At 67.1% G+C, this 18897-nt stretch overlaps 2 protein-coding genes across 4 annotated transcripts in view; one reads left to right on the top strand and one right to left on the bottom strand.

Moving 5' to 3' along the window:
* Positions 1–8946, top strand: part of SLC4A2 (solute carrier family 4 member 2) — a 16956-nt gene extending 8010 nt beyond the window's left edge. For all 3 annotated transcript variants that reach the window (XM_017838297.1, XM_017838300.1, XM_017838301.1), the window contains 21 exons: positions 1032–1200; positions 1304–1539; positions 1686–1810; positions 1959–2182; positions 2913–3049; positions 3126–3306; positions 3389–3524; positions 3660–3843; positions 3920–4034; positions 4108–4292; positions 4810–5023; positions 5102–5323; positions 5565–5713; positions 5819–6013; positions 6094–6336; positions 6491–6580; positions 6841–7007; positions 7084–7337; positions 7615–7784; positions 8066–8239; positions 8345–8946. In XM_017838297.1, the coding sequence (XP_017693786.1) occupies positions 1032–1200; positions 1304–1539; positions 1686–1810; positions 1959–2182; positions 2913–3049; positions 3126–3306; positions 3389–3524; positions 3660–3843; positions 3920–4034; positions 4108–4292; positions 4810–5023; positions 5102–5323; positions 5565–5713; positions 5819–6013; positions 6094–6336; positions 6491–6580; positions 6841–7007; positions 7084–7337; positions 7615–7784; positions 8066–8239; positions 8345–8425 (3651 nt within the window). In that variant the 3' untranslated portion in view covers positions 8426–8946. The remainder of the gene's footprint in view (positions 1–1031; positions 1201–1303; positions 1540–1685; positions 1811–1958; positions 2183–2912; positions 3050–3125; positions 3307–3388; positions 3525–3659; positions 3844–3919; positions 4035–4107; positions 4293–4809; positions 5024–5101; positions 5324–5564; positions 5714–5818; positions 6014–6093; positions 6337–6490; positions 6581–6840; positions 7008–7083; positions 7338–7614; positions 7785–8065; positions 8240–8344) is intronic.
* Positions 8947–9040: 94 nt separating this feature from the next.
* Positions 9041–18273, bottom strand: FASTK (Fas activated serine/threonine kinase). Its single transcript, XM_017838304.1, has 9 exons — positions 17705–18273; positions 14915–15385; positions 14222–14370; positions 13808–14024; positions 13547–13706; positions 12903–12994; positions 11982–12603; positions 11565–11679; positions 9041–9593 (listed from the first exon to the last, which is right to left on the bottom strand). Exons 1-9 carry the CDS (start codon positions 18261–18263, stop codon positions 9507–9509), a joined length of 2472 nt encoding a protein of 823 aa, XP_017693793.1. The 5' UTR covers positions 18264–18273; the 3' UTR covers positions 9041–9506.
* Between the last annotated feature and the right edge of the window lie 624 nt (positions 18274–18897).

The following is an 18897-nucleotide window of genomic DNA, read 5'->3' as shown; positions in this document are numbered from 1 at the left end:
CCCCACCCAGCCCTGCCCCCCAGCCCTGCCCCCCCAGCCCCGCCCCCCTGCCCCCTAGCCCCTCCCCCCCGAGCCCACCCATTGCCCCCCAGCACCCACGGCTGGGGCGCAGCAGCAGCACCGGGAGGGGCCACAGTGCGGGGGCCCTGCGGGTGCAGGGCTGGGGAGCAGGGGTGGCACGGCACTGGGGGCTGGTGGGGGGAGCACAGCACCAGCGCACAGCACCGGGGTGGCTGAGGTTGTACCGGGGAGCGCAGCACCGGGCATGGCACTGGGGGTGTATGGGGGGCACAGCATGGGGGCATTGGGGGTGGGGCACAGCACCAGGGCAAGATACTGGGGGTGCTGAGGTTGTTCAGGGGCATGGCACTGGGGGTGCTGGGTTCCAGCTCGTAGGGAAAAGGGAACTGGGGATACCCAGGGGCACAGCACGAGGACATGGCACTGGTGGCGTGCGGCGGGCACGGCACCGGGGCTGCGGTGTTCTGGGGGACTGGGAGTGTGGGACTGGGGTGCTGGGGCATGTGGAGGTTGTGTGGCCTTGGGGATACCCAGGGGTACAGTACTGTGCCGTGGTCTTGGGGGTGCACAGTGGGGCACAGCACTGGGGATGCTGGGTCCTGGCTGACTGGCGAGCAGGCACTGGGGGTGCACAGGGGTGCATGGCACCAGGGCATGGCACTGGGGGTGCACAGGGGTGCATGGCACCAGGGCAAGGCACTGGGGGTGCTGAGGCACGTGGGCTGGAGGCAACACTGGAGCACAGTGCTGAGGCTGGGGGTGCGTGGGCTGTGTGGGGTGGGAATGGGGGTGTACGGGGTGTGCTGGGGGTGCATGGGGTCTGTGGGGTGTGAATGATGCAGTGGGCAGCCTGTGGGGTCCCTGGGTGCCTTTGGGGATCCCAGAGAGCCCCCTGTCTGGGGTGCCCATTGTGCAGGGGGCCGTGTGGCGGGTGTGCTGGGGGCCAGTAGTGTGGTGGTGGCGATGCCAGTGGCACTGAGTGCCTGCTCAGCCCCAGTGCCGGCCCACAGCCCGAGCAGGAGGCACCGGGTGCCGGCTCACCTGTCTTTGGGGAGGAGGAGGAGGAGAAGGACCTGAACAAGGCGCTGGGCGTGGAGCGCTTCGAGGAGATCCTGAGCGACACTCACCCCCGAAACGCTGAGGAGGCCGGACGCAGCTACGGCGAGGAGGACTTTGAGTGTGAGCGGGGCCGAGGGCAGGCACGGAGCAGGGAATGGGCAGGGGGCAAGTAGGCAGCGGGGAAGGGGCAGAGAACAGGGCACCAACCTCCCCGTTCCTCCAGACCACCGCCAGTCGTCCCTCCACATCCACCACCCGCTCTCCACACACCTGCCCCCTGATGCCCGCCGCAAAAAGGGGGTCCCAAAAAAGGGCAAGAAGAAGGCCCGGCGTGCCTCCGTCCCCGGAGAGACCCCCACGATCGAGGAGGCTGAAGAGGATGAGGATGATGTGTGCGACACGGAGACAGAGCGATCGGCGGAGGAGCTGCGGCAGCCTGGGCCGGCCGAGGCAGTGCAGGTGAGGGCAGTGGGGTAGGGGCAGCGCTGTGTCCCCCGGCTCGGGATGTCTGGGCGCGGCCGGGTCACCAGAGGAGCTGGAGCCAGTGTTGCCCACGGCTGGGGGACGTGGCTCCCCAACAGCTGGCTCACCCCCCACCCCCCCAGTTCTTCCTGCAGGAGGATGAGGTGACCGACCACCGGGCAGAGGAGCCGGTGGCCCCCGCGGCACTGCCCGGTTCCCCCCCGGAGCCCCGGGGGGCCACGACCCCCAAGGATGCCCGGGCAGGCAGGTGAGCCAGGGTCAGGCATCGCTGGGGCTCTCTGGGGATGGGCAGCCTCCTCTGGTCACCCCATGGCAGAGCAGCCCCCTCCAGTCCCTCACAGCAGGGTGGGGGTGCAGAGGGGGGCTCGGTGCTGAGCTGGGCTCCCGACTTGCAGCCCCGATGCGGAGCAGGGGGCTCCAGGGGAGGGGGCAGCCGCCGAGGCCGGGTCCCCGGGTCGCCCCACGCCCAAATCGCAGCCGGGGCACCGGAGCTACAACCTGCACGAGCGGCGGTGCATCGGCAGCATGACGGCTGCCGAGCAGGACCGGTACCAGAAGATGCCGACGGACGAGTCGGAGGCGCAGACGTTGGCCTCGGCAGACCTGGACTACATGAAGAGTGAGTGGGGGCTCCCTGTGCCGGGGGCCGCGCTGGCAGTGACCACGGGCTGGGTGAGCGGGGCCGGGACGGTGGGTCGGGCAGTGCTGGGGGGGCATGGCTGGAGATGGGCGGTCTGGGACGGGGGGTTTGGCACTGCCAGGATGAGGGGCTCTGGGACGGTGGGTCTGGGACAGGGGGTCTGGCAGTGCCAGATCACCCCTTGGCTGCAGCCAAGCCGGGCTGGGGACAGGTGCTGACCCCACTCCCAGCACTGGGCACAGCAGCAGGGGACCCATCCCGGGTGCCAGGTCCCTGTGGAGCACTGCCAGGAGCTGTGCCTGGGGCAGCTGGAGCCAGTGACAATGATGGCAGTGGCAGTGGCTCCCCTGGGTGCTCGCCAGCCCCTGGGATTCGCAGCTTGGGGACTCCCAGGGTGACGGGTGACACTTTTTCCTCAGAGCTCCCAGGGGAGTGTGACCATGGCAGAGCCTGTGTGCCAGTGGGCACATATAGGCCTTGGTGCAGGTGACCCCTGGTGCTGCAGCACTTGCCCCCAGCACTGGGATGGTCCTTCTGCCCTGAGATGTCCCAGGCAGGATGTAACAGCTCCACGGCCCCTTGTGTCCCCCCTTCCAGGGCTCAGTGCCCCCCATGCTGGAGCTGTGCCCCCCGTGCCAGGGCTTGGAGTGCAGGGCTGTGAGCCCCACAGGTTGCCCACCCCACACCGTCACTGACCCTTCCCCACCAGGTCACCGCTTCGAGGACGTGCCGGGCGTGCGCCGGCACCTGGTGCGGAAGAGCGCCAAGGCACAGGTGGTCCATGTCAGCAAGGACCACAAGGAGCCCAGCACGCGGCAGCGCAAGCAGGACAGGCAGCCCCACGAGGTGCGGGGTCCTGGGGTGGGGGGCAGGCAGGGATGGGGGTCCCAGGGATCCCGGCGCTGACCTGGCCATGCCACAGGTGTTCGTGGAGCTGAACGAGCTGGTGGTGGACAAGAACCAGGAGCTGCAGTGGAAGGAGACGGCGCGCTGGATCAAGTTTGAGGAGGACGTGGAGGAGGAGACCGACCGCTGGGGCAAACCGCACGTGGCCTCCCTCTCCTTCCGCAGCCTCCTGGAGCTCCGCAAGACCCTGGCCCACGGTAGGGAGGGGGGGTCACCCCGTGGCGCCCGCGGTGAGGGGGGTCCCGTTCCCGCTGGCCTCAGCCCCCTGTCCCTTGCCAGGGGCTGTGCTCCTGGATCTGGACCAGAAGACGCTGCCAGGGGTGGCTCACCAGGTGGTGGAGCAGATGGTCATCACAGACCAGATCCGGACCGAGGACCGCGCCAACGTGCTGCGGGCGCTGCTGCTCAAGCACAGGTGGGCACAGGGAGCGTGAACGCAGCCCCCTCCCCTGGGCTCTGCTCCCCAAGCCACAGGGCCGGCGCTGTCCCCAGGATCCTGGTGATGGCTGTACTGTCGGGCCACCACGGACAGACTGGCTCTGTCCTGCAGCCACCCAAGCGATGAGAAGGAATTCTCCTTCCCGCGGAACATCTCGGCGGGCAGCCTGGGCTCCCTGCTCGTGCACCACCACAGCACCAACCACGTGGCTGAGGGCGCCGAGCCGGCTGTCACCGAGCCCCTCATCGCTGGCCACGCTGCCGAGCACGACACACGTGTGGACGTGGAGCGGGAGGTGGGTGCCACGGCCCCCCAGCCCTGCCCGTGCCCTCGGGAGGGGCCTGACCCCAGCCCCTGCTCTGTCCCTGCAGAGGGAGGTCCTCACCCCCACGCCCCCAGCCGGCATCACTCGCTCCAAGTCCAAGCATGAGCTGAAGCTGCTGGAGAAGATCCCGGACAATGCCGAGGCCACGGTGGTGCTTGTGGGTACGGAGGGGTGGGCAGGGCAGAGGGGTGGGGAGAGTGTGTTGGGCCCTTGACTGACCTCTGTGCCCCCCAGGCTGTGTGGAGTTCCTGGACCAGCCCACCATGGCCTTTGTGCGGCTGCAGGAGGCCGTGGAGCTGGACGCGGTGCTGGAGGTGCCCGTGCCCGTGCGGTTCCTCTTCGTGCTGCTGGGCCCCAGCAGCACCCACATGGACTATCACGAGATAGGGCGATCCATCTCCACACTCATGTCTGACAAGGTCCATGGGGCATCGGGGGGCGGGGGGCTCAGGGATGTGCTGGGATGGGGGGCTCAGGACCATGCTGGGGTGGGGGCTCAGGGCCGGAATGGGATGGGGTGGGAGGCTCAGGTTGTGCTGGGACCAGGGCCTCAGAGCCGTGCCAGGATTGGGAACTGGGTGTCCTGTTGGGGCCAGGGGTCTCAGGGCTGTGCTGAGTGGGCATCTCGTGGCTGTGCCAGGATGGGGGCTCAGGGCTGTGCTGAGGCTGTGGGCTGTGGGCTGTGCCAGGATGGGGGCTCAGGGCTGTGCTGAGGCTGTGGGCTGGGGGCTGTGCTGGGGCTGTGGGCTGTGCTGGGGCTGTGGGCTGTGCTGAGGCTGTGGGCTGTGGGCTGTGCCAGGATGGGGGTTCAGGGCTGTGCCAGGGCTGTGGGCTGGGGGCTGTGCTGGGGCTGTGGGCTGGGGGCTGTGCTGTGCTGTGGTCTCAGGGCACTGCAGTGCTGTGGGGTGGGCACTGACCCGACCGTTTCCCCCCCAGCAATTCCATGAGGCCGCATACCTGGCCGACGACCGGCACGACCTGCTGAACGCCATCAACGAGTTCCTGGACTGCAGCGTGGTGCTGCCGCCCAGCGAGGTGCAGGGCGAGGAGCTGCTGCGCAGCGTCGCCCACTTCCAGCGCGAGATGCTGAAGAAGAGGATGGAGCAGGAACGGAGGCTGCTGCTGGAGCCCAAGTCCCCTGAGGAGAAAGGTACCTGGGGCAGGGTTCAGTGGGGGGGTCTCAGCTGTTGGGGTCTCACCGTCCATCCGTCTGTGTGTCTGCCCCCAGCACTGCTGAAGCTGAAGGTGGTGGAGGATGAGGTCGAAGAGGACGACGACCCCCTGAGGCGCACGGGGCGGCCCTTTGGGGGGCTGATCCGGGATGTGCGGCGGAGGTACCCCCACTACCTGAGCGACTTCCGCGACGCGCTGGACCCCCAGTGCATCGCCGCCGTCATCTTCATCTACTTTGCTGCACTGTCACCAGCTATCACCTTTGGGGGGCTGCTGGGTGAGTGCAGGGGGTGCGGGGGGAGTGGGGGGCTGTGGAGGGCAGTGAGGGGTGGTGGGGTCATGGGGGGCTGCAGAGCTGCCGGGTGCTGCCCCGTGTGTGCTGCAGGATGCAGCGGGTCAGGGACCTGGGGCGGGGCCATGTCTCGGGCCGAGAGGCCGGTCCTGCCAGTGTGCCTGAGCCTGGTGTGCCTGAGCCTGGTGTGCCTGAGCCTGGTGTGCCTGAGCCTGTCCTGCCGCAGGGGAGAAGACACAGGACCTGATCGGGGTGTCGGAGCTGATCATCTCCACGTCGCTGCAGGGCGTCCTTTTTTGCCTGCTGGGCGCCCAACCCTTGCTTGTCATCGGCTTCTCGGGGCCGCTGCTCGTCTTTGAGGAGGCCTTTTTCACGGTGAGGGGGTGGGGGTTGCCCCTGGCCCCACTGCCGGGCCCCTACCCAGCCCTGTGGCCATCCCGACACTCATCTGTCCATCCGTCTGTCCCCGCGGCTGGGCAGTTCTGCACGTCCAATGAGCTGGAGTACCTGGTGGGGCGTGTCTGGATCGGCTTCTGGCTCATCCTCATCGTGCTGGTCATGGTGGCCTTCGAGGGCAGCTTCCTGGTGCGCTTTGTCTCCCGCTTCACCCAGGAGATCTTTGCCTTCCTCATCTCCCTCATCTTCATCTATGAGACCTTCTCCAAGCTGGCCAAGGTGAGCTGGTGGGGCCAGGGACTGCAGGGTGGCTGGGCAGGATGTGGTGCTGAGTGTCCCATCCCGTCCTGCTGCTGCAGATCTTCCAGGAGCACCCGCTGCACGGCTGCCTGCCCGCCAACGGCTCGGCCGAGGCCTGGGGCAACGGCAGCGTGGCCACAGCCAACGGCACCGCCCCGGCCACCGGCACTGCCGCCCGTGGCACTGCCAAGGTCACGGGGCAGCCCAACACGGCGCTGCTCTCGCTTGTGCTCATGGCCGGCACCTTCTTCATCGCCTTCTTCCTGCGCAAGTTCAAGAACAGCCGCTTCTTCCCCGGACGGGTGCGTGGGGCCGTGGGGCGGCTGTGGGGCTGGGCTGAGCTGAGCTGGGGGGAGAGTGGGCTGAGCCAGGGGCCTGGGGGGCTGGAGTGAGCCCAGGGGGACTGGGGTGAGCGGGGGGGGCAGGCAGGAGGCTGAGGTCAGACCGTTCCCCCAGATCCGGCGGCTCATCGGGGACTTTGGGGTGCCCATCGCCATCCTGGTGATGGTGCTGGTGGACTACAGCATCCAGGACACCTACACACAGGTCAGCACCCACCCACCCCTTGGGCAGGGCCCCCCCTCCTCCTCCTGCAGGGTCCCTGTGCCCTTTCCCTCTGTCCCGGGTGTGGGTCAGTGGCTCCCTCTGTCCCCGCTATGGCTGTGCCCACTCAGCTGCCTCCAGCTCCCAGTGTCTTACCTTCCATCTCTCTTCAAGTCCAGCTACTGTGAGGGGTGACTCTGTGCCCCCCCTCGCCCTGGGGGGCACAGCCAGCACTCCCACCCAGCCTCTCTCTCCCCCTGCAGAAGCTGAGTGTGCCCAGCGGGTTCTCAGTCACGGCCCCGGACAAGCGGGGCTGGGTGATCAACCCCCTGGGTGAGCATAGCGACTTCCCCGTGTGGATGATGGTGGCCAGTGGCCTCCCTGCCGTCCTCGTCTTCATCCTCATCTTCATGGAGACCCAGATCACGACGTGAGCGCAGCAGGGCTGGGTGGGGTCATCCGTGTGGCCGAGGGAAGCTGTGCCAACCATCTGCCCTTGTGCCCAGGCTGATCATCAGCAAGAAGGAGCGGATGCTGCAGAAGGGCTCCGGGTTCCACCTCGACCTCCTGCTCATCGTGGCCATGGGTGGCTTCTTTGCACTCTTTGGGCTGCCCTGGCTGGCCGCGGCCACCGTGCGCTCGGTCACCCACGCCAATGCCCTCACCGTCATGAGCAAGGCCGTGGCACCCGGGGACAAGCCAAAGATCCAGGAGGTGAAGGAGCAGCGGGTCACTGGGCTGCTGGTGGCCGTGCTCGTTGGTAGGTCTGGCCCTGGGGGAAGCCGGGATGCTGCGGTGGTGTGAGGGCAGCAGGGGGAGGGGTTGGGGAGCCTTAGGGGGCTGTGGCTGTGCAGGGGCAGTGTGGGCAGTGGAGCTGGAGCACCCCGAGCCCTGGCCAAATCGTCGTGGCCGTCCTGTTCCCTGTGGGTGCAGGAACGCGGAACCTTCTCCACGTGATGGGGGCAAGCAGGGAGGGTGGAGCAGGGTGAGGGGGCTATGCTGACCCCCCTGCCCAGGCTGACCCTGCTCTGGCCCAGGGCTGTCCATCGTCATCGGGGACCTGCTGCGGCAGATCCCGCTGGCTGTGCTCTTCGGCATCTTCCTCTACATGGGTGTCACCTCCCTCAATGGCATCCAGTTCTACGAGCGCCTGCAGCTGCTGCTGATGCCCCCCAAGCACCACCCTGACGTCACCTATGTCAAAAAGGTGGGGAGGGGCCCTGGGGAGAGTCACTGGGGGCAGGACCCGTGGCTGGGGCAGCAGCCAGCCTGGGGCACCCGTGGGTGGGGGCACTGGGGCGTCCGCAGGGCAGGCTCTGGCAGAGCCTTGCTTAGGGGGGCAGAGGGGGCCAGGGCAGTTCCTCGGGGGCAGCCAGACCCTGGCAGGGCCACGGGCCGTGTTTGGGGTGTGGGTACCCCTGGGCAGGCTGTGCCCGTGGTGGGAGGGGGACGAGGGGCCCGGCCCACGCTGACACGTGCCCGTGCCAGGTGCGCACGCTGCGCATGCACCTCTTCACCGGGCTGCAGCTGGGCTGCCTGGCCGTGCTCTGGGCCGTCATGTCCACCGTGGCCTCCCTGGCCTTCCCCTTCATCCTCATCCTCACCGTGCCGCTCCGCATGTGCCTGCTCAGCCGCATCTTCACCGACCGGGAGATGAAATGTGTAAGTGGCCGTGTCTGTCGTCCCTGGGGGGCAGTGGGGGCTGGACCCCCGGGGTGGGCAGGGCCAAGGGGGTCCTTGCTGCCCCTCAGCCGCCGTGTCCCGCAGCTGGACGCGGCTGAGGCCGAGCCCATCCTGGACGAGCGGGAAGGTGTGGACGAGTACAACGAGATGCCGATGCCCGTGTGATGGTGCCAGCGGTGAGCAGCCCGTGGTGGAGGCTGGGCACAGCCAGACCCCCGCACCGCGGGGCCGGGGGCAGCAGCTGCGTGGCCAGACCCCCACACTCCCTGGGCCCTCGGGGGGCACCTGCCAAAGAGACACCAGCCCCAGGCTTGCCCTGCCGAGGCCCCTGACCCCCCTCACGGTACAGCCCCCTCGGGCACCTCCTGCCCACGGCGTGGGGCAGAGGCCCCTGGCCCCCCAGCAGCGCTGCAGGTCCCCCCACAGCCCCTCACAGCCCCCCAGCTACTGCCCGACACGCAGGTGTCACCTGAGCCCCCCGGGGGTCATGGAACAGGAACTCAATGGCAATAAACAGCTTTATTCCCAGCACGGGGCTGAGGCTGGAGGGTGACCCTGTGCCCCCCCATCGAGGGGGGGGGGCGGTCCCCGGGGGGCTGCCAGGGAGGGGGCCAGGACTGCCCTGTACTGGGCCCAGCCCGGGGGGGGCCGGGGGCCCCCTGCTGCCTTCGACTAATAAAGAGATCAGACTTTGCACACTTTTCACCAGTTTTATTGGAAAGTTCCCCCCTTCCCAAGCTCCCCCCTCCTCCTGGCCCAGGCCCTGGGAACAGCCCCCTGTGCACACCCGCTCCCAGCCCTGCGCGGGGTCTGCTGTAGCCCCGCAGGACCCCCAGCACCCCAGGGAGGGGCCAGGCCCAAACCCCCTCCTGGCAGCTGTTGGGGGCACAGGGACACCCCCAGTGCCGAGGGGAGCCCAGGCCTGGCCCCTGCAGCGACACTGGGGTGGCAGAGCCACTGCAGGGGGGCCATGAGGGACCTTCCCCCCACCCCCAGCACCAACCCCCCCGCACCCCTCAAGTCATACCCCAGCCCCCCATAACGGCAATAAATAATCTCACAGGCCCCCGCCCCCGTGGGAACAGGTGCCCACAGCCTGGGCCCACAGCCCGGCCCCCCAGGACGGGGGGCAGCTCCATATCCCCCTGGCCCCCCAGGATGGGGGGCAGCTCCATATCCCCCTGCCCAGGGGAAGGGGCTGGCAGCACCCACCTGGCCCCCCCCCCCCCCCCCCCGGGTCCATCCCTCAGAAGCGCAGCTCCCTCAGCTTCTGCCGCAGGTAGTGCTTGGCCTCCTCGATGCCACTCACCTTCTCCAGCTCCGTGTAGGGCAGCTGTGAGGGGACAGGGACAACGTCAGAGCAGTGCCACCAGCTCCAGCACCACCTGCACCCCCAGTGCCACCAGCCCCCAGCCCACTGCAGCTGTGGGTGGTGGTGGGAGGAAAAACAGGATGTGGGACGCTCCCCCTGGGAAGGAGGCCAGCACAGCTCCTGCCAAGGGGATGGAGGGCACAGGAAGCACGGACAAGCCCCTGCTCAGCCCTGGACAGGGTGCAGGGAGGGGCAGGCCCAGGGAGCACCCACGGCCCCAGTTCCAGCCCCCACTGCAGCCAGGATGAGCCTGGCACACTCGTGAAGGAATCTCGAGCCCTGCTCTCCAGCCTCCATGAGGGGGGACGGGGTACTGGGAGAACTGGAAGTTCTGCTGGCCCAACAGCCCTGAGAGCACCACCAGCACTCAAAGAGCGGGAATGAGGGGCACTGGGACTTGCACTCCAACCACTGGCAAAACAGGGGAGGGATAAAGCATCAGGAAGGCTCTGAGGGCTGGAGCCCCTTGAAATACAGGTGAGAGCTGGGGGTGTTCACCTGGAAAAGAGAAGGCTCCACAGGGAGACCTGAGAGCCCCTTCCAGGGCCTAAAGGGGCTCCAGGAGAGCTGGAGAGGGACTGGGGACAAGGACAAGACAGAATGGCATCCCACTGCCAGAGGGCAGGGATAGATGGGATATTAGGAAGGAATTCTTGGCTGTGAGGGTGGTGAGGCCCTGGCACAGGTTGCCCAGAGAAGCTGTGGCTGCCCCTGGATCCCTGAAAACGTCCAAGGCCAGGCTGGACACGGCTTGGGGCAGTCTGGGATAGTGGAAGGTGTCCCTGCCCATGGCAAAGGGTGACTGGATGAGCTTTAAGGTCCCTTAAGGTGGGTCCCTGCTGTGCTTTCCACAGCCAAGGGCATCCCAGAGAGCCTGTGGCACCAGCTGGAGCCCAGTGGTGGGCACTGGGAAGCCCCCTCAGCGTGGTGGGGGCTCAGCCCTGCCGTTGCTCTGGGGCCATGGCCAGCCCTGCCCAAATGCTGCCCAAGGGAGAGCCGGCCCTGCTCCCGGCCGTGCTCCCAGCCCTGGGCAGCTCCCAGGCAATTCCTCAGCAGAGTCACAGGACTCCAGAGCTCTGCACAAACAAGGGGCTCTGGGCTGCTGAGCTGTGGAATGAGGAGGAGCCGGTGCTGGCATGGCCCGGCGGCAGCGGGGGGGTGAGGAGCTTTGGAACGGCTGTGGGACGGCTTTTGGGAATGGCTGTAATTCCGGTCAACTCTGCCGTGCAGGAGTGAACAGGACTGAGGGCTCATTTCTGAGCCGTTTACCTCAGAAAGATCCATCCTCAGGCTACAACCACCCATAAACAGGCGTGTGGGAGCTGCACACCCTAAACCAACACCTGGAGGTTCCTGAGGGAGCTGCAGACACCTGTGAGGGCTGCGCTGGAGCCCGAGGGCTCCTCCAGCCCCAGTGCTCTGCATAGAGCAGCCAGGGCTGGAACCAGGGTGGGCACCAGGGTGGGCAGGGTCCAACCTCCCTCCCTCTCCCCAGCACATGGGATCACGAGTCACAACACAGGGACCTGTGTCCCCACCTGATTTCACCCTGAGCCCTGGCAGCCTATGCTGCCACTGGTCTGCTGGCCTGGGCTGAGCCCCCTCCCCTTCCCCTCCCTCAGGTTCAGATCTCGCTGCCCAGGACTGACTGTCCCTTATCCCTGCTTTCCATCAGAGCTGGTGTCACCCGCCAGCCACATGGAAAAAGTCCTGAGTGGGGTGGGGGAGGGCGAGAAGGAGCTGTGAGGATGAGTCATCCCAGTTTCCCCTCATCCCTGCTTCCCCTCACAGGGACTAGAGTGTTTACAGTGGGCATGCCAGCTCTGACCCCGTCCATCCATGGGGATGCCAGCTCCCAACTCCAGGCCCATCAGATGCCAGCTCTGAGCTCTCAGCCCAACACCCACCGTACCCCACGGCCCCAGCGCTTACCTGCACCAGACAGTATCCCAGCAGCCGCAGGTGCCGGTCCCTCATGGCGCGGGATCCCACCAGGATGTCGGAGTTCTGGCAGTAGTGCCACTTGTCATTAACTGACAGCACCACCCTGCACAGGGGACAGTAGGGATGGCGGTGTCACCCCACATCACAGCATCACCCCACGTCCCAGCGCCACCCCACCCCACAGATCCTGCTCCTCAGAACCACGACAGACGAAGGGCAGCACTCCAAGCCCCCATAGACCCTGCTGGTGGCAGGGCCAGCTGTTCCCAGCACCCCGGGGTGGTGGGGACGGGGGTCTGTAGGTGCCCCACAGTGCTGGGGCCAACTGCCGCAGAGGGCAGGAGCTGAAGGCAGTGCCAGGGTGGCAGTGCCAGAAGGGACCGGGCACAGGGCCCCGCTCTGTACCTCTGGATCTCCTCGGTGCCCTGTGGCCCCTCGCCCGGGCCCCGCTTGGGGCTGGGCCGGCACGGCGAGGGCGGGGGGCCGGCATCATCACTGGCGGGGGGGCTCCGCTCCTCGGGGTCCTCCTGGGCCTGCTCCCCCTGGAAGCAGCCGTGCTCGTGGCCAGGGCGGCCGGCGGCCTCCTCCTCCTCCTCCAGGATCTTGCCGATGGGGAACTGGAAGAGGGAGGCGGCGGAGGCGCGGGGGGAGCAGTCGGGGGTGCCCGGCGGTGGAGCCGAGAGGCACTCGGAGGGGCTGCTGAGTGTGGAGCTGCCCGGGCTGCCCAGGGATGGCTCCTTGCTCAGCCCACAGTAATAGTCCGAGGGGGGCTGGAAGCAGGGGCCCCCCAGGGCCGGGCAGAGCGCGGGCAGGAACCGCCCGGCCCGGCCGCTCTCCCGGGGGCCTGGGGGGCTGCTGGGCGTCTCTGGAGCAAATGGGGCAAAGTCCTGCAAGTCCGAGGTGAGGGCTAGGACGCTGGAGCGCAGGGACATGGCGGCAGGGGACGTGGCCGGGGGAGCCTTGGAAGCCGCCGGAACGCGGGAGAGAGGCAGCACTGTGCCCGAACGGTTTATCCACAGCAGGAAATCTGTGGAGAGGCAACAGGGATCAGTGAGGCTTTGGGAACCCCTGACTTATGGAACACGGGCTCAGGGTCCCTGTGGCCCAGCTGGGACTCTGTGCCAGGGAACAGAGGCACAGGAAAACCCCCCTTCCTGTGCCAGGAGGACTCAAGGAGCTTCCTCCCAAAGCGTCACAGAAGGCAGCAATACAGGGAAGGGGGTGACAGAAACAGCCAGGACTTGTTCTGCCCTAAATAACCTCCCAGATCAGGCCCTGACACCCCCCCCCAGCTGGCAGCCCCCTCCCCAGGGCCCAGGGGGTTACCTGTGCAGTACCCCGGGGGCAGCACCTCGTCCTGTCGGTAGCACTCCTCCCCCACCAGCTGCCGCAGTGCCTCGGCCACCAGCCCCTTGTAGCTGTGAGAAGAGGGGATAGTCAGGGGGGCACTGTGGGGGCTGTGTCCCCACACACAGCTGACACATCCTCCTGCCAAGCACATCCACGCAGAGACAGGAACCCCCGGGAGCAGGAAGGAAAGAACAGGAGCTTTAGGCTCTGTTGTTGGGGGTGAGAGGGGCCAGGCCCTGGCTTCTTCTGCAGAAAAGCCCCTCCAGAAATCACAACACTACAGGCCTCCAAAAGGGCTCCCCAGGCCTGGCACCACTGCCCAGGGCAGAGGAGAGTCCCCAGCTCTGGAGGGATTTAACAGCTGTGTGGATGTTGCACTTGGGGACACGTCAGCGGTGGCCTTGGCAGTGCTGGAGGATGGGTGGGCTCAGGGTTCTCAGAGGCCTTTTCCAACCCAAACAACTCTACAATTCAAAATGATCCTGTGATTCTACACTGCTCCCCCACAGGCCTCAGAGCTGCCGCGGGGCCTTTCCCCCGGCACCATCTGTGATCCTGCTGGGGCAGGTCACAGACCCCCGTCCCCAGAGAGGACCGGTGGAGGGGCACTGCCCCCTCACCTGTACTTCCTGTTGGCCTCGTCAGCGGTCAGGGCGTGCTCGAACATGAGGACGCGGTACCGCGGGTCGAGCCGGGGGCCGCTGTACTCCCGGAACTCCAGCTCCACCGCCGCGTCCAGCAGCGACAGGTACCGGCGCACGATCAGCGCGTAGGGGCTGCCTGGGGGGGAGCAGGATGGAGCCCACCAGGACGGGCACCCCCCACCCATCCCCGCCCCAGCCCTCTGCCAGCTGTGAGCCCCCAGCAAAGGCCCCACGTACTCATGACGTTGGTGATGAAGGCTGGGGAGAAGACCTGGTGCAGGACGGTCTGGGGGAAGTGGCTGAGCTGGAACATGGACATGAGGATGTTGACGGTGGCCAGCGGTGAGCTGCCAGCCTTCTGCTCCAGGATGGCCTCCAGCTTGGGGAAGAGCTCCCCATGGTTGGAGGGGCGGTAGTTCATCCGGCTGAAGGGGAACACCAGCTTCTGGATCACCTGTGGCAGGAGGAGAGGGCATGGGGTTGGGGAGGTACAAGGGACAGGCCGGGGCCACCTGCCCAGCGCTGGGCAGAGATGGCAGCTCAGAGCCTGCCAGGGTCAGGGCATGACCCCTGATTCCCTGGGACACCCCACTGTGCTGGGGAGAAGGGCCCCGGCTCCCCCAGCCCAGGTGTGCCCAGCGAGGAGCTCACCTTGCTGTCCAGCTGCTCCCCGCGCTTCAGTAGGAAGTTGGCGATGGTGTCGAGCAGCCGCGGCTCGCGCAGCCGGTGCCGCGCCACGTACTTGGCGATGAGGGCCATGGTGTAGGGGGTCAGGTTCTCCGCCTTCCGGGGCAGCCACTCTGCCAACACAGCGGGGGCACTGTCACGGGGCTGCCTCTGCCCCCACCACAGGCCCAGGGCAGGCAAGGGGAACAGGACCGGACAGCAGCACCAGCCCTCCCAAAACCCAGACAGCTCCCAAAAACCCTCAGGTATGGGCCAAGTGAGAGGCTCAGGCAGATTCCTGTCATGAACAGCCAAAGCACAGCTGGAGCACAGCAGGAGCATGCACAGGGTGGAGCCCTTCTGTAAAATCCCACTGAAATTCCACTGTACCCAGCCTGGAGGCACGGTGGGAAACCAGACCCTGGAGAAATGGGGGGTCCCACCCCTCTGGAAGGGCTGGGCTGGGCAGTTGGTGACAGAGTGGCCATGACACCTCCTCCTGCTCCACCCCCGGAGCCCAGCAGGGCCCCAGCCAGGGATTTCACCACCCCAACGTCCCCGGGGCCCAGGAAGGCAAGGCTGCAGAGCCAGAGCCCTCCATGTCCCCCGCTCAGCCAGAGCCCTGTGTCCCCTGTGCGGGCAGCAGCAATTTTGGGAGCCCACCCGGGCACCCCTCACCTGCCATGCTGCGGATGAAGCGCTCCTGCCGGTTCTCGTAGAAGAGTTGGGAGCTGAAGATGGCCTCCAGGGCCTTGTTGTTGGCCTCCTGGGCGCACAGGGCCAGCATCTCGTCCAGCAGCGCCAGCTCGTGCTCCCGCATGGCGCTCACCTGGCCCAGCGTGTGCCGCACCAGCCGCAGGATCTTGCGGTTGTTGATGAGCTGCTGGTCGGAGGCCGCGTGGCCCTGCAGCGCCTGCGCCCGCAGGCGGTAGTAGGAGAGGAGCAGGAAGAGGGTCTGCGGGTGCCGCTCCTTCTCCAGGTGCCGCTCCAGGCTGCTGAGGCAGGACTCGACCAGGGGGTGTGGGCTGGAGGGGTGCAGCCGCATCACGCTGCTGAACACCATCGACACGTCCTTCTGGTTGAAGCGGCCCAGGCGGCTGCGGGACTCGTCCTCCAGCACCCGCACGAGCGGCGACTCCCCGGGCAGCCCTGCAGGGGCACGGGCACGGGTCAGACACTGGGCATGGATCAGCGCCACAGACAGCTCAGTTCACACCTCAGCCCCACAGCACAACCGCCTCCGGAGCTCAGGCACGAGGCCACCACCGGGGCAGGACGGATGTGCCGCGTCAGTGACCAAACCAAGTAGCAGAAGGGGAAGGGAAGGCAAAGCCTGGCTGGAACATCAGCACACCCGCACCATGGAAAACACCACGTGGAGCTATGGGGTCGTTCCCACCCACCCCACCGGAATGGGAGCCCTGCGGCTCACCCGCATGAGAGAGGTTCATTTCCTAAGTCTCAAACATCTTCAGGACAAATAATTCATAGAATCCCAAAATTCCAGAATGGTTTGAGTTGGAAGGGATCTTAAATCCCATCCAGTTCCTCACTCTGCCAAGGGCAGGGACACCTTCCACAAGACCAGGTTGCTTCAAGCCCTGTCCAACCCGGCCCTGAACAATTCCAGGGCTGGGGCAGCCACAGCTACTCTGGGCAACCAAAAAATTCACCTCAAAAAGTTCTTTAAAAAAAGTTGTGGTTGGAAAACAACTGAGACTTCTCACGTGACCAGACTAAACCCTGTTTGTTCCGGCAGAGACTAATCCTTTGGCTTTTCTGACCTTCTCCCATTTCCCGGCTCAGCTTTAGCCTGTCCGACCTGGCTCCCAGGGAAACACTTCCCTGCAGCTTGGGAGTGTTATCCAGCCCTCGGCTGTCAGGAGGGATCTCCTCAGCAGAGGCACAGAGTGCTGGGAGGCCCCAGAGCCCCCCGTCCCCCCCGAGGCTGAGCTGGCACGGGCAGTACAGGGCGAGTCACTGTGGGTTATCGTTAACCACAACTCAGGAGGGGGAATGTGCAGAATTGGTCTGAGCAGCTGCTTTGTTCTGTAAAAAGGCCTCAAAAGGGGCTTGGAGTTTGTGTTAATGAGGGGCGAGAACCAAGTGGGGGGAACAGCAGAGCTGGGCGGCCCAGCGCGGGGGTCTCGGCAAGGGCAGCCCCGGCTCAGCGTCAACAAACACCCGGCGCTGCCGGCTCGAGGGGGGAGAAAAGCACCGGCCCCCTCCCCCGCCAGGGGCTCGAGTTACTGCGGCAGCTCCGCCAAGCCCCGGCCCGGGGGGGCTGCTGGGGACCGAATGAGAACGGCTGGGGGGAGCCGCAGACGGACGGGCAGGCACCCGCCAGATCATGGAATTCTGTAATGGCTTGGGTTGGAAGGGATCTTGAAGATCATCCTGTTCCACTCCCTGCCACGGGCAGGGACACCTTCCACTAGCCCAGGTTGCTCCAAGCCCCGTCCAGCCTGGCCCTGAACACTTCCAGGGATCCAGGGGCAGCCACAGCTTCTCTGGGCAGCCTGTGCCAGGGCCTCCCCACCCTCCCAGCCAGGAATTCCTTCCCCAGTATGCCATCTAACACTGCCCTCTGGCAGTGAGAAAACATTCCCCCATGTCCTGTCCCTCCATCCCTTGTCCCAGGTCCCTCTCCAGCTCTCCTGGAGCCCCTTTAGGCCCTGCAAGGGGCTCTCAGCTCTCCCTGGAGCCTTCTCTTCTCCAGGGGAACCCCCGCAGCTCTCCCAGCCTGGCTCCAGAGCAGAGGGGCTCCAGCCCTGGCAGCATCTCCGGGGCCTCCTCTGGACTCTCTCCAGCAGCTCCACGTCCTCCTGCTGTTGTTCCCTGGAGCTGGAGGTAGTTCTGCAGGTGAGGTCTCACCTGAGTGGGTCAGGATTCCCCCCGGCCCTCCTACCCACTTCTCTTTTACACAGACCCCAATCCCCCTCTTGTGACAGGAGAACGTGCAGGGTCTTCTGTGCCCAGTGAAGGGGGAACCCCTGACACAGCCCCAGCTCTGTAACATCCAGAGGCAGCTGCACAGGAACCCAAACACCTCAAACATTCTTCCCTGCAGAGGTGACATAGGGCTTGTACCCTGGAAGGGTTCAGTCAAGGCTGAAACCTCAGTGCTCAGGTGTTTCAGGGCCTGGAACTGGGCTCCAGGAGCAGCTGATCCACACTGGCCAGGCAGTGCTGCCCAGCGTCCTGGCTCCCGCTGGCTCCAGCACTGATTCCTGGGGCAGCCAGGGGCACCCTGCTCTCCTGCCCCTCAAGCAGAACCTTCAGAGCAGGGTGCTCCAGGGCAGTGCTGCCCCCTGAGCAGAGCCCTCCCTGAGGGGCATCCAGCCCTCCTGCCCCCCAAACAGAGCAGAACTGGTCTGAGCAGCCCGTGCCCCTCGAAGAGCACAGCTCCAGGTGCCACACACCCACCCGGCCCCAGGCCCCGGTGCCGTCCCGCCCCGGGTGGCTCACCCAGCGCAGCCGCCGCGTACAGGCAGTTGACGATGCTGAAGTTGTCGAACTTGGCGCAGCCGCTGACGATGGCCTGGCACAGCGCGTGAAACTCGGGTTGCTCCAGCACCTGCCCCGCGGGCCCGTGCCCAGCCCCGGCCCCCGCGGGCGGCCCCGGCTGCTGCTGCAGGAGCTGGCCCAGCTTGTGCAGCGCGATGGGGTAGTGGCTGGCCGACACCTTGCCTGGGTTCTGCGTGACCCAGCGCAGCACCTCGCCCACGCTGCGCGAGCGCTCGATCAGCCGCTTCATGGTGAAGAAGGTGTCGTAGCTCATCTTCTCGTGGATGAAGTTCCAGCTCTTCCTCTTGCCGTGGGCCCGGCCCCGGCCGCCGTCCGGGGGCACGGGGGGCAGCAGCCCATGGCCGTAGGGGTCCAGGGGCAGCAGCAGCCGCGGCCTGGCCTTGCCGGCGCAGCAGCAGGCGGGGAACATCGCGGCGCCGCGGCGCTCACGGGCAGCCGGGCCCCGCGGGCCCGCCCGGGTCAGAGCGCGCAGCCATGGGCACAGCAGCGGGCACAGCATGGCGGGGGCGGCGCGGCGCGGGGGGCTCCGCGGCTCCGGGGGACCCTGCGGAACAGCGGGGGTGCGGGCAGTGAGGGGGGGCTGCGGGACGGCCGGGGCCGGCGGGGGCACAGGGACCGCCCCACCCACGGGGACCCCCGACCTGTCAGGGTCCCCCCATCCACAGAGACCTCCACCCGCACGAGCCCCTGGCACCGGGACCTCGGCCCTGCCCGGGTCCCCGTCCCGCCCAGCGCCGCGGTCCCGAGATCCCCGGCCCAGCCGGTGTCCCCCGGCCCACAGCCCTCTCTCCTCTCCCGGGCACACACCGACCCCCGGGCGGCGACGGGCCCGCCGCGGCCCCCCGGTGGGCCTCCCCGCTCCCCCCCAGACCCGTCCCGTCCGTACATGGCGCTGGCGGCCGCTCGGTCCCGCCGCTCAGCGCTGCGGGGCCCCGGACGCGGACCGGGAGCGCGGCCCCGCCGCCATCTTCGCGGCCCCGCCCCGCGCGCGAACCTTCCGGGGCGGGGCCGGCGCGCGCCGTATGCAAATCACCCCTGAGCCCGAACCAATGAGGGAGCGCGCCGCGAAGGGGCTGCCGGCGCAGGCGCTCTGCGGTCCTGCGGAGCGCGTGGCTGGACGTGCAGGCCCCGCC

The sequence above is a fragment of the Lepidothrix coronata genome, unplaced genomic scaffold (assembly GCF_001604755.1).
Source record: "Lepidothrix coronata isolate B3197 unplaced genomic scaffold, Lepidothrix_coronata-1.0 Scaffold330, whole genome shotgun sequence".
NCBI classification, from domain to species: Eukaryota; Metazoa; Chordata; class Aves; order Passeriformes; family Pipridae; genus Lepidothrix; species Lepidothrix coronata.
The sequence above is the reverse complement of the archived record's forward strand: the minus strand, read 5'-3'. Positions and strand labels throughout refer to the sequence as shown.

Excerpts from the sequence above, each read along its gene's own strand:
- FASTK (XM_017838304.1), bottom strand. The coding sequence starts at position 18,263 with ATGCTGTGCCCGCTGCTGTGCCCATGGCTGCGCGCTCTGACCCGGGCG. Across the intron at positions 14,371-14,914 it reads CTTCATCCGCAGCATGGCAG|AGTGGCTGCCCCGGAAGGCG; the intron begins GTGAGGGGTGCC and ends CTGTGTTGGCAG. Across the intron at positions 13,707-13,807 it reads CTTCATCACCAACGTCATGA|GCAGCCCCTACGCGCTGATC; the intron begins GTACGTGGGGCC and ends GCTCCCCCCCAG.